This window comes from Elephantulus edwardii, unplaced genomic scaffold (genome assembly GCF_000299155.1).
Source record: "Elephantulus edwardii isolate Elephantulus edwardi_28Jun2011 unplaced genomic scaffold, EleEdw1.0 scaffold00131, whole genome shotgun sequence".
Classification (NCBI taxonomy): domain Eukaryota; kingdom Metazoa; phylum Chordata; class Mammalia; order Macroscelidea; family Macroscelididae; genus Elephantulus; species Elephantulus edwardii.
The window spans coordinates 5,848,682-5,860,848 of NW_006399881.1; the positions used below are offsets into that span (position 1 = coordinate 5,848,682).

At 41.0% G+C, this 12,167-nt stretch overlaps 1 protein-coding gene across 1 annotated transcript in view; it reads right to left on the reverse strand.

The window, feature by feature from the left end:
- Nucleotides 1–3,079: 3,079 nt before the first annotated feature.
- Nucleotides 3,080–12,167, reverse strand: part of LOC102869359 (testis-expressed sequence 13A protein-like) — an 11,772-nt gene continuing 2,684 nt past the window's right edge. Inside the window, exon 2 of the mRNA XM_006893824.1 lies at nt 3,080–3,312. Within this exon, the coding sequence (XP_006893886.1) occupies nt 3,080–3,312 (233 nt within the window). The remainder of the gene's footprint in view (nt 3,313–12,167) is intronic.

Consider the following 12,167-nt stretch of genomic DNA (forward strand, 5'->3'; position numbering starts at 1 on the left):
TTGTTCTGTAGTTTCCACATTATGTTGGGTCACCTTTCTTTGGGATAGGAACAAATATAGATGGTCTTACACACTATCTATCTTTGTGGGACTGAGTTAGTTCACTCTGCATAATGCTCTACAGTCCCTCCCAAGTTAGGTAATAATTTACAAAATCATTGCTCCTGCGTGCTGTGTAGTATTCCATTGTGTGAAGAATGTATCATAATTTCTCAATCCATTAGTTTGTGGTCAGAAATTTGGGCTATTACCATGTTCTTGTGATGGTCAATAATGCTGCCATGAACATTGATGTACAAATCTCAGTTTGTGCCTCAGTTCTCATATTCTCAGGGTTTATTCCAATAGTGGAATAGCTGGGTCATACATAATTTCTATGTCCAGCTTTTTTCCCCCTTTTTTACTGTGGAAAACATGTATGGGGATACAAGGAGGTGAGGGTTGGGAGCAGAAGGGTGAGGATGGGAAGGGATGAAATTTCAGGGATGCAGTTGCAGGGATGCACAATTTGATGGGTGGGGGGAGTAGGTGAAGGAAAAGAAAAGAGCAATGGGGACCAGACAATACAGGGCAATGGTAAGCATAGTCCAATGGTGATTAAACAAAATGTCTTATTCACTTGTGGATTTCTCATTTGGGAATGGGGTGCAGACTCTCTGACTTTTTCATGCTGAACCGGGGCATATTGATCACCTTTTTATCACCTTACTGGTGGTCCTGGGTTAAAGCTGCTTGCCTTCTTGTTCTGTTAGAAGGCATTTTCCCTGACTGTTACTTCCCTCTGGACTGCAAAGTATTTTCCCAGGTGGGTCCAGTGGGGATGGCTGACTGAACCCTGAGGCTCCATCCTCCTTTGCTTCCTTAGCTGGCAGTTGTATTTCCTTTTTGTCTCTGGCACTGGGTTCAGGGTCAGGTCTGGAGTAAAACTTAGTGTTAAGGCTAGCTGTAGGAAAGGGAGCAAACCTAGAGAGAACAAACTTGTGAGTTATAAATAGAAGGGCTTTGGAGGTGTTACTTATGGGTGTACTGGGGGAGAAGATGGAGGAAAGTAGCCTAGATAAAATTCTTTATATACCCTAGTCAGTTTTTTCTATCTAGGGGTCGGATGGCACAACCCAAGGGCTGAGGAGTTCACCCAGAGGACCAAATGGCTTACCTCAAGGGCTGAATGGCTCACCCCGAGTGCTGAATGGTTTACCCCAGGGACTGATCAGCTCACCTCGAGGGCCAAATTGCTCCTCCGAGGGCCAGATGGCTCCCCCTGAGGGCCAGGTGGCTCCCCCCAAGGGCCAGATGTTCAGCTTTTTGAGGAAGCTCCAAACTGCCTTCCAGAATGGTATACCATTTTACAATCCCACATCCTCTCCAACATCTGTTACTTGCTGCCCTGTTAAACTTTGGTACTCTTATTGGAGTGAGATGATACCTCATTGTGGTTCTGATTTGCATGTCTCTTATTGCCAGTGATTTGGAGCATTTCTCCATGTGTCTGTTTGCCATTTGAATATCTTCCTGTGTGAAAATTCTTTCCATGTCTTTTGCCCAGTATGTAATTGGATTATCAGTCTTTTTCTAGTGGAGGCCCAGGAGTATTCTATAAACTTTTGTTATAAGACTCTTGTCTGAGATGGTATTACCAAATGTTTGTTCCCAGTCTGTAGGTTTTATTTTTACTCTGTTGGGAAAAGTTTTTGATGTGCACAGAGATTTAATCTTTAAAAGGTCCCATGCATCAATTTTATCCTCTTTAGATTGTGCATTTATGGTTGTATTTGGCAGTCTCTTCATACCTTGGACTAGTGCTTCTAAGCTTGATCCCAGTTTGTCTCTTATGAACGTTATGGTTTTGGGCTTTACTCCCAGGTCTCTGATCCACCTTGAGTTGATTTCCCACCAGTAGTTCTGAGAGTCAAATATGGGCAGTCTCCTGTGCCATTTACAGCTTCACTGAAGGGAAAACTATGAGTCAGTTCTGACTCAATAACAATGAATATGAGTTGAGTTTTATTATGTAGTTACTGGTTTTTCCTCTCCTCCCTCTTGCCTATCATCCCGGGAAGAAAGAACATGTCTTTCCGTATGTGAAAGTTCTCTTAGCTATTTTAAAACAGTTTTTTCACTGACTTGAGTGAAGGTTTACAAAGCAAATTAATTTTTCATTCAACCATTCATATACATTTTTTCTATTAATTACAATACCCAGAAATTAATTGTATATTCCCATTTGCTTTCTACAACTGTAATTTCCACTAATTTCCCCTAATGGTGTAAATCTTTCTTTTTTTATTTCTTGCAATTCATTTTTTTCATAGTATTTTTAAATTGAGATTTCAATAAAAGTTTATAGAGAACTTGGGTTTCCAGTCATTCATTATTGCATATTTTCCTCCTTGCCCAACCCCTCAGTTTACTTTTCTCTTTGGAAAAAACAGTCTTTTATTATTGTACAATTCCCTTCCCCCAGTCCACTTTACTATGCAGCTCTTATTCCAGATTGTTGTTATGTAAATAACACCTAATCATATATTCCTTTAAAGCCGTTCTTTCCCTCAGCTGTTTTAATGCAGTGTACATTATTTATCTGCTCTTTTCATAGTTTCTCCCATCCCTGATGTCAGTTCTGTTGTATAACCATGACATTATGCAGTATTTTTCCTTTTGTGACTGAGATGTTTCACTCAGCGTAATGTTCTCCGAGGTTACCCATTTTTTTTTACTATTTCAATAGTTCCTTGTTTTTCAGTGCTGCATAGAATTCCATAGTGTGAATATACCACAGCTTCTCTAGCCATTCGTTTGTTGATGGGCACTTGGGTTGTTTCCATCTCTTTGCTATTGTAAACAATGAAGCAGTAAACATGGATGTACATATATCTGCTTAGGTGTCTGTTCCGATTTCTTTTGTGTTGTAATTTAATTCACTTTATTTGTTATACAAAATCCACTATGTGGTGGCCACAGCTGGAGCCTGGGTCCTCTGCATGGAGACTCTGGTGTGAGTCTTTACAAGATGGTCAGTGAATTCCTGGTAGGAAAACTTGGTGAACACAGTCTCTTTACAGAGATCTTGGAGATGGCATCAAAGGTGGCTTTTGCAAAGCTGCCCAGGGTAGCTGTGCAGCCCCCTGGTTGAGGTGTAGCAGTCATCAATTCCAGCCATCAGCAGTATCATCTTGGGCACAAAGCCTGAGATGATTCCAGTGCCTTGGGGTGCAGGGATCAGAGGCACCAACACAGAACCACAGCGCCCAGCCACCTTGTAGGGAACAGTATGAGGCTTGCCAATCTTGTTCTCCCAGTAGACACGCCACACTGGGACAATGGATAGCTGGAGCACTTGATGTCCAAGCCAACATGACCATTATAGTCTCCAATGGCAACAAAGGCCTTGAACTTGGTCTGCTGGCTAGCATGTGTCTGCTTCAGCACAGGCATGATTTTCAAGATCTCATCTTTGAAAGACATCCCCAGGAAAAAGTCAATGATCTGACTCCTTGATGGTCAGTGAGAAGAGATAAAACTCCTCCAAGGATTTGATCTTCATATCTTTGACCAGACAGCCGAGCTTGGTGATGTGGAGTCACTTGGCTTTGCCTCGTCAAGCTCGCGTCCCCTCCAACAGCCCTGTCCACAGCCATGCCCCGACCCCCCTCCCCCGCAGAGTGCTGCCTAAGCAGACACCTCCCTCGGCCTTCAGGCCTTCCCGCTGCACTGGAGTCATCCGCCAATTGGTGTTTTCTCAGAGAAGAAGCTGTTCTGATTTCTTTAAGGCCTATTTCCAGTAGTGGAATTGCTGAGTCAAATGGTATTTCTATTTCCAACTTTTTGAGAAAGTGGATATTGCCTTCCAGAGTGGTTGTACCGTTTTATACTCCTACAGTGAATAAGGATTCCACTTGCTCCACAACTTCGCCAAAATTTGTTTGCTGCTCTGTTGAATTTTGCTATTCTTACTAGGGTGAGATAATATCTCATAGTTGTTTGGATTTGCATCTCTCTTAGAGCTAGGGATTTTAACATTTCTTCATGTGTTTGTTTTCCATCTGAATGTCTTCTTTAGTGAAGTGTCTGTTCATATCCTGTGTCCATTTTGCCATTTTGTTCTTTATCTTGTTGTGGTGCTCAAGTATTTTATAAATCCTGGCTATAAGTCCCTTATCAGACATGTCATTACCAAATAATGTTTTTCCCAGTCTGTGGCTCTCCCTTTTACCCTACTGGAGAAGATTTTTGATGTGCATAAGGATTTGGTTCTTAGAAGGTCCCATTCATCTATTTTATCCTCTCCTGGTTGTAGGCTTCTCAGGATGCTTGGAAGACTGTTCATGTTGTGGATTAGGACTTCTACAATTCTTCCAAGCTTTTCTCGGATGTTTATAGTTCTTGGTTTTAGTCCTATGTCTTTGGTCCACTCTGAGTTGGTTTTTGTGTATGGGATGAGGTGTGGGTCTTGCTTGAGTTTTCTGCAGATAGTTTTCCAATTTTGCCAATACCATTTGTTAAAAAGGCTGTTGTTTCCCCACTTAACTGATTTCATCGCCTTGTCAAATATTAGTTGACCATAGGTAGATGAGCTGGTTTCTGGGTTCTCAATTCTATTCTATTGATCTATGAGTCATTGTATCAGTACCATGCTGTCTTGACCACCATGTCAGTGAAGTAGGATTTGAAATCAGGGAGTGAGATGCCTTGTAACGTGTTTTTTGTGTGTGTTGTTTTTGTTTTTTTTTCCTAAGGAATGCTTTGTTTATTCGGGGTCTCTCCATTCCAGATGAAATTGGAGATTGCTTTTTCCATTTTGTTGAAGAATGGAATTGGTATTTGTATTGGGATTGCTTTGAACATGTAGATTCCCTTTGTTAGAATTGTTCTAATATTGAGTGTTCCTATCCAAGAGCAAGGTATATTCTTCTATTTCTCCAAGTCTCTTTTTGTTTCTTGTAGTAATGCTTTGCAATTTTCTTTGAATAGGTCCATTGTGTTTCTAGTTAGATTTACTGCCAAATATTTAATATTGTGATTAGCTATTGGGTTGTTGATTTTGGGTGTTTTTCCCCCTCCAGTTCTGTATTCTCTTTGTCATTGTAGAGAAATCCAATTGATTTTTGTGTGTAGATCTTGTATCCTGCCACTTTGCTTAATTGGTCAACTATGTCCAGTAGTTGAGACTGCAACTGTTAACAGCTTCTGTTTGCTTGGCTCCACAATCAACACTCTTGTACCAGCAGCCAGGAAATTAAAAGACGAACTGCATTGGGAAAGTCTGTCAGAGACCTCTCCAAAATACTGAAGAGCAATGATGTCAATCTGCAGAATAAGGTGTGCCTGATTCAGGCTATGGTCTTTGCAAAGACATGCTATGCATCAGAAAGCTGGACAGTGACTAATGATGATAGAAGGAAAATTGATGCCATTGAGCTGTGGTGCTGGATAAGAATATTAAATATATCATGGACTGCTAGGATAACAAACAGGTTCATCCCAGAAAGGGTGAAATGAGGCTGCTCCTTCAAGGCAAGGATTCTGAAGCTTTATCTCCCATACTTTGGACATGTTAAAAGGAGGCATCAGTCCTTGGAAAGGGACATCATGATTGAGACAGTGGAGAGACAGTGCGAGAGAGGAAGACTCTGACTCTTGATTATATGGATTGATTCGGTGACTGGGGCAATCTACATAGGTGTGTCAGAGACAATAAATTGGCACAGGATAGAGCAAAGTGTAGGGCTGTTGTATGTAGGGTCGCTATGAGTCACAAGCAACTCAATGGCACATAACAACAACAACAACCGTCTACTACAGATGACCTCTTTAACGTATTAAGAAGCAAAGATGTCACCTTGAAGAATGGTACACCTGACCCAAGCAATGATATTTTAATGTATAAGCACAAGCTAAACAGTGAATAAGGAACACTGAACGAGAATTGATGCCTTTGAACTACGATGCTGGTGAAGACTATTCCATGGCCAAGGTTTATTACTTCTATAATGAGGCTTTATGCTATTGACTTTGTTGACCCTAAGGGGCTCACCCATGCGGTTAAGAAGTCTAGTGATCGGATGACCCCCTCCAGTACCACAACATCTGACAAGGGACTGATGACACGACAAGCTGCCTGCCTCCCTGCAGGTCGAATACACTGGAGGACCCAGGTTGGACTCTGAAGCAAGGAAGTCTTGGTGGTTCTTGTAGCTAGCTCTTTGGTTGTTGCTCCCATGGACCGCTGAATGATGGTCACCTGCTCAGGACCCAGTTTAGCCTGTATCTCCAGGAGATCTTGGGATGTGGCCGGGAATTGCCTCTGGTACGCAACACAGAGGACTTAGGAGAGCTGTTTTGTTTGGGTTTTTTTTTTTTGTTTTTTCATCAGAAATCAAGAGGTAATTTATGTCCACTATAAGGAGTCTAGAGGCTCCAGGAGGTATGCAAAAAGGTCACTGAATTCTTTACTGTTACATAAATGTTGAGAGAAGAGACAGGAATAGCTATAATACTGCAATCTGGATAGATGTTAGAGGCTTTTGTTGGAGGAAATCCCATTCAAGACAGGCTGATTTTAAAGTGACAGCATAAATGAAACTTAGGCAAAATTTCTAAATGAAGAATATTTTGTCTACAAAGTATAAAGAGTCTTAAAAGATGTTGTGCTTATTTTAATATCACGGGGGCTGGGAGAGTAAAATATTGTTTCTTGATAGTTTAGGGGATAAAGGGCCCCTCAGTTGACCAAATAATTGTCAGAAATTTAACAGAAGTTGTGAGGCCTTGTGCTGTTTGGTGAATGAGTGAGTGAGGTAATGGCTCATTCAATTTCTGTCAATTTATATTTGTATGTCTTGAATAAGTGCCAAATGAATACCCTTGGAGGAGGAGTCCATTAATATAATACCATACATGTGCTCCTGAATGTAATTAAAATCTTCCCTAAAAAGAGAATCTTCACAGGCAGAGAAGTGGGACAGCACAAAGGGCCTTGAAACTCCCCACCTACCCCACAGGTAAACGTGAAGACACCACGGCTGCACGGCAGTCATTGGGGCCCAAGGGCCCTATCTACACACCAGTTCTACAGGATGCATCACTTTCTCTCGGGAAACATTACCACTAAACTTAAGAGACACTGGCCACAGCATAACTGTCAGCAGCTGACGTGTTTGGAATCACAGAAGCCGAGGAAGCTTCAGATATAAGCTATCAGATCAAGAGCTGGACAATGGGAGATAGATGTCCAAGGGAGTGGGTAGAAGTGGATGGGTATCCTGGTGGATGGTGGAGCAAGGAAACACTGAAACTAATGGTTAATTCCACAATAAGGGATATATCTTTCACTTTTTCTGTAAAATGCTTGTCTGTTGGATACTTCTCTAAATCTGAACATTCATATTAAGACAGACTAGGAAGAAGGATTGGCCATCCACTTCTGAAATAGCAGGTCTCTGAAAACCCTATGTACAACAGAACACACGTAGAATAACAGAAAGGGCAACTGAGGTGGAGCTTTCAAGTATGGAAATACAAAGGAAGAGAAACAGTTGTAAGCAGACACTAGTGACTGGAACATGAAATATGAGAACCATGAATGTAGGAAAATTAGATATTGTTAAGGAAGAAATGGAATGCATAAATATTGATATACTAGGCATTGGTCAGATGAGATGGACTGGCATGGGGCATTTTGAGACGGATGATCATATGATATATTACTCTGGAGATGAAAAGGTAAGGAAAAATGGGGTTGCTTTCATAGTTTAAAAAGTCATTTCTAGATCCATCTTGAAGTACAATACTGTGAGTGACAGGATAATATCCATATGCATAAAAGGAAGTCCAGTGAATAACCGCTATCATTCAGATATATGCACCAACAACCAGAGCCAAAGAAGAGGAAATAGATTTCTACCAACTTTTACAGTCAGAGATCGATCAAACATGCAATCAAGATGCATTGATAATAATGAGTGACTGGAACGCAAAAGTTGGCAACAGGGAAGAAGACTCTGTAGTTGGAAAACATGGACTTGGTGACAGAAATGGAGCTAGAGATAGAATGATTGAATTTTGCACAATGGCTTATTCATTGCAGATACATTTTTTAAGAGACATAAACTCAGGTTATATACATGGATTTCACCTGGTGGTATGCATAGGAATCAGATCAATTACATCTGTGGAAAGAACCACTGGAGAAGCTCAATATCAGCTGTGAAAACTAGGCCAGGAGATGATTGTGGAACAGACCACCAACTACTCATATGCAAGTTCAAGCTGAAGCTGAGGAAAGTTAAACTGAATCCATGGGAACCAAAATATGACTTTGAGTTTATCCCAAAGGAATTTCAGAACCATCTCAGGAATAGGATTGAGGCCTTGAACACTAATGATTTGTGGGAGGATATCAAGGGTATCATCCAGGAACGGTGCAAATGGTCATTACAAAGAGAGAGGAGGAAGAAAAGACCAAAATGGATGTCAGAAGAAGCTCTGAATATTGCACTGGAGTACAGAGAAGCCAAAGCACAAGGCAGAATTCAAGAGACTAAAGAGCTGAATAGAAGACAGAAATAATTTTTATAGACTATATAATGTAAGTGCATCAAGAGGACATTATTATTAAAGCACATAAAGAAATAATTCATCATGACAAAGCGTGATTCATAAAAAGTTATACAACGATAGTTCAACATAGGAAACTCAATCAACATAATTCACAATGTTAACAAAGCTAATAACAAGAATCGTATGATCTTAGCAGTTCATGCAGAAAAGGCATTTGAAAGAATCCAATACCCCTTGCTGATTAAGACACTAAGAAAAATTAGAATAGAAGGGAATTGACTCAACATAGTGAAAAGTAAATATGCAAAACCTGTGTGTTCACAATCAACAAAGAAGACCAGACACTGAAAACAATACTAAATCACAGCTGTTGAAGGACCCTCAGAACAGAAGATCATCATCTGAGGGCACACCACACCTGACTACAGCTGCTAGGAGGCTTTCAAATATGCCACCACAAACCTTAGCAGCAAGCTGTCCCTACTGGAGGTGCACTTTTCAGTGGTCATCAAAGACACAAAGAAGGAAACTGAGTAGAGGACTGGAAGGAAAACAGCCCCTCTCCTGTGCTAGATACCTCTCTCTGGCGTAACAAAGCGAAAAGATTTTTGCTGGCTCAGGCTCTTCTTGTACAATATCTCAAGAGCCCCTCGCCAGACACTCTGTATCCTATACATATTTTCTTGTCTTCCTAATACAGTATAACAGAAGAAAATAAAAAGTTTGCAAGCGGTGATATATCATGCAACAATTGGTTTCTCCCTGCCTGGAACAAAGAAGAATGAAAAAAATCAAAGATGCACAGAAACAATTAGTCCAAAGGGCAAATAAACCAGTTGAATCTCAACCTGTATGTCTCTGAGACCAGGAAACCTAGATGGTGCCAACCTAGCACTACTTACTGCTCTAAGAGAGATCACAAGAAAGGATCTGGGGACCCAGTGGAGACAATGTAGAACAGAACTCAAAACTGTAAAAAGTTACCAGGGTTACTGGTCAGGGAAGAGATTTGTAGCAACCCTGAGACTCTGATGCTAAGCTACTCTTTGAGACAAGAACTAAACTCACTCCACGGCTCTCCTTTAGCCAAGAAAAAATATTAGATACCCTGTAAGGTAAACAGTAATACCATACAAGGTAGGTACTTAGGCCTTAATTGTACTTAGGTACAATCAGTTGTACAAAAAAAAGGGAGGGGGACAGTATTTGCCCAGAGTTAAAATCTGAGGGTAGTAATGGTTAGGAGAATGGATAGTAACTAGAGTGACAGGCAGTGGAAAGAGTGCTGTTACATATGGTAATATCCTAAAACAAAATGTGATTGAATATGAAACTAATTTGTTCTGTAAACTTTCACTCAAATCACACACACACACACACACAAAAAGGTTTTATTCACAATAGGAAGACCATGGCAACAACCCAAATGCCCATCAACAAAAGACTGGATTGGTAAATTGTGGTACATTCACAAAATGGAATACTAAGCAGCATTCAGGAGCAATGATTTTGAAAAATTTCAGGAGCAACAGTTTTGAAAAATATTATACAACATGGGAGAGGCTAGAGAGCATTACCCTGCGTGAACTATCTCAGGCACATAAGGATAGTGCATAAGATCATTGTTGTAAAACCAGAAAGATGACTAGAAAGATGACTAGTGTGATGTGCATGGATATCAAAAAGGGAAGGGAGTAGGGTAAGGGGGCTGAAAGTAGGGAGGTGGAAAGTCAGGAGGTCAGAGAGTTTGGTGAGTGGAAGGAGGGGCAAAAACCAAAACAGTGCACATAAATGAGACACAATGTAAACAAATTATTGTCTGCAAAGAAATAATTTTTTTTTAAAAAAACAGATTTTCTTTTGTTTAAAATACAAGTTGCTAAAAAAAAAAAGATGCTATCCTGTACTAACACATTATCAACTTCATCTTGCTTGGATCCATAATTAAAACCCTTGGTACCAGCAGCCAGGAAATAAGGAGAGGCATTGCACTGAGAAAGTCTTAAATTAGGGACCTCTTCAAATGATTGAGGAGTAAGGATGTCAGTTTGTGGACCAAGGTGCGTCTGATTCAGTCTATGGTCTTTCTAATCACTTGCTATACATCCAAGGACTGGACAATGAATAAGGATGACAAAAGAATTGATGCCTTTGAGTGTTGGAGAAGAGTACTGAACATCTCATGGCTGGCCAAAAGAACAAACAAATTCATCTCTGAGGGGGTGCAGCCTGAGTGGTCTTTGGAGGCAAGGATGGGGCTTCACCTCACATGCTCCAGGCATGTTGCTAGGAGTGACTATTCTTTGGAGAGGGACACAGTGCTAGGAGTGTGGAGGGTCAGTGAAGGACATGGTGACTACCGCAACAGGCTCTATCTACTGTAACAGAAGTGTGAAGATAGCACAGGATAGAACAGAATTCAGATTTGTAGTTTATAGGGTCACTATGAGTTGTATTCAACTTGATGCAGCCTAACAACCACCCACCATATTATCACAGCAAGCTACGTAAAAGTTATGCCTAAGGGTTTTTCTATTTTCACACATACCTATAGATATAACAACAGGCAGTACAGTGTACTGAGAGGTCCTAAATGAATCACGCATACTAAGATCTGGCGTTATTTTTCAATGTTACGTTGTCTGTTAAAACAAGGGTTCTCAAACTTTGCATCAGAAACACCTGCTGGGCCCCACCCCCCAAAATCCTCCATGTGGAGGTCTCAGGTAAGGCCACACAATCTGCAAGCCCCCAAGTGATCTTGATGCTGTTGTTACAGAAAGCACACATTGAGAATACCTGGATTAAAAGGCACCTTAACACTCATTTATCATTTATGCTACTTTCCAAGATGCCCGAGACTGACATGCAGCAGTATCATAAAACCAGCCCCCAATTGGAAAACTTAGCTTTGGATGTGATGGTCTTCCTCCTCAGTGCTTTACTCCTATATACTCAGGCATCATGCTAATTCTTATACCAAGCAGGTTTCATGTCTCCCTCTCTCCCCTGGTATCGTTAAGTGTCATGGAATGTTTATCTTGTTAGTGCACAGCCTGAAGCCTGGCTGCCTTCTAGAATCCTGAAGACCTTGATGGGCATATCCATAGGAAATCGAGTGGAAATCACCTGGGAAGGCTTTAGGGAGATAGCAACCCAGGAACGGCTTCCTGGTACATGTAGTTAGCTGTAATCCAAGCACTAGGGCTCCCAGCCAGGGCTGAGAGGTGGCCCCTCTAACACAAGCTCCATTGATGCTAGAGTCACAGAAATATTCCACCTTGACAGGAACAAATGCCAAGTGGATAGTGAGGGTAATAAGAGCATCCATGGTGGCTTAAAAGGGCGCTCAATTCTGGGGAACTCTCAGAAACGAGAGAAACCCTCTAATAGTGAGAAAGATTGAATTTAACTTCACCTCATTATAAAGGGAAGGTGCAGATTTAAGCTGTCAATGTTCAGTAAACACGTGCTCACATAAAGAAGTGATAAAAGACATGGAAGGTAAATGCAAAGACTTTATTAGATCTTTGAACCAAATCCTAAGCAGAAGTTAATAAACTGGGAGAAGTCTCGTGGGAGAACACAAATTCACCTTTGCACAAAGT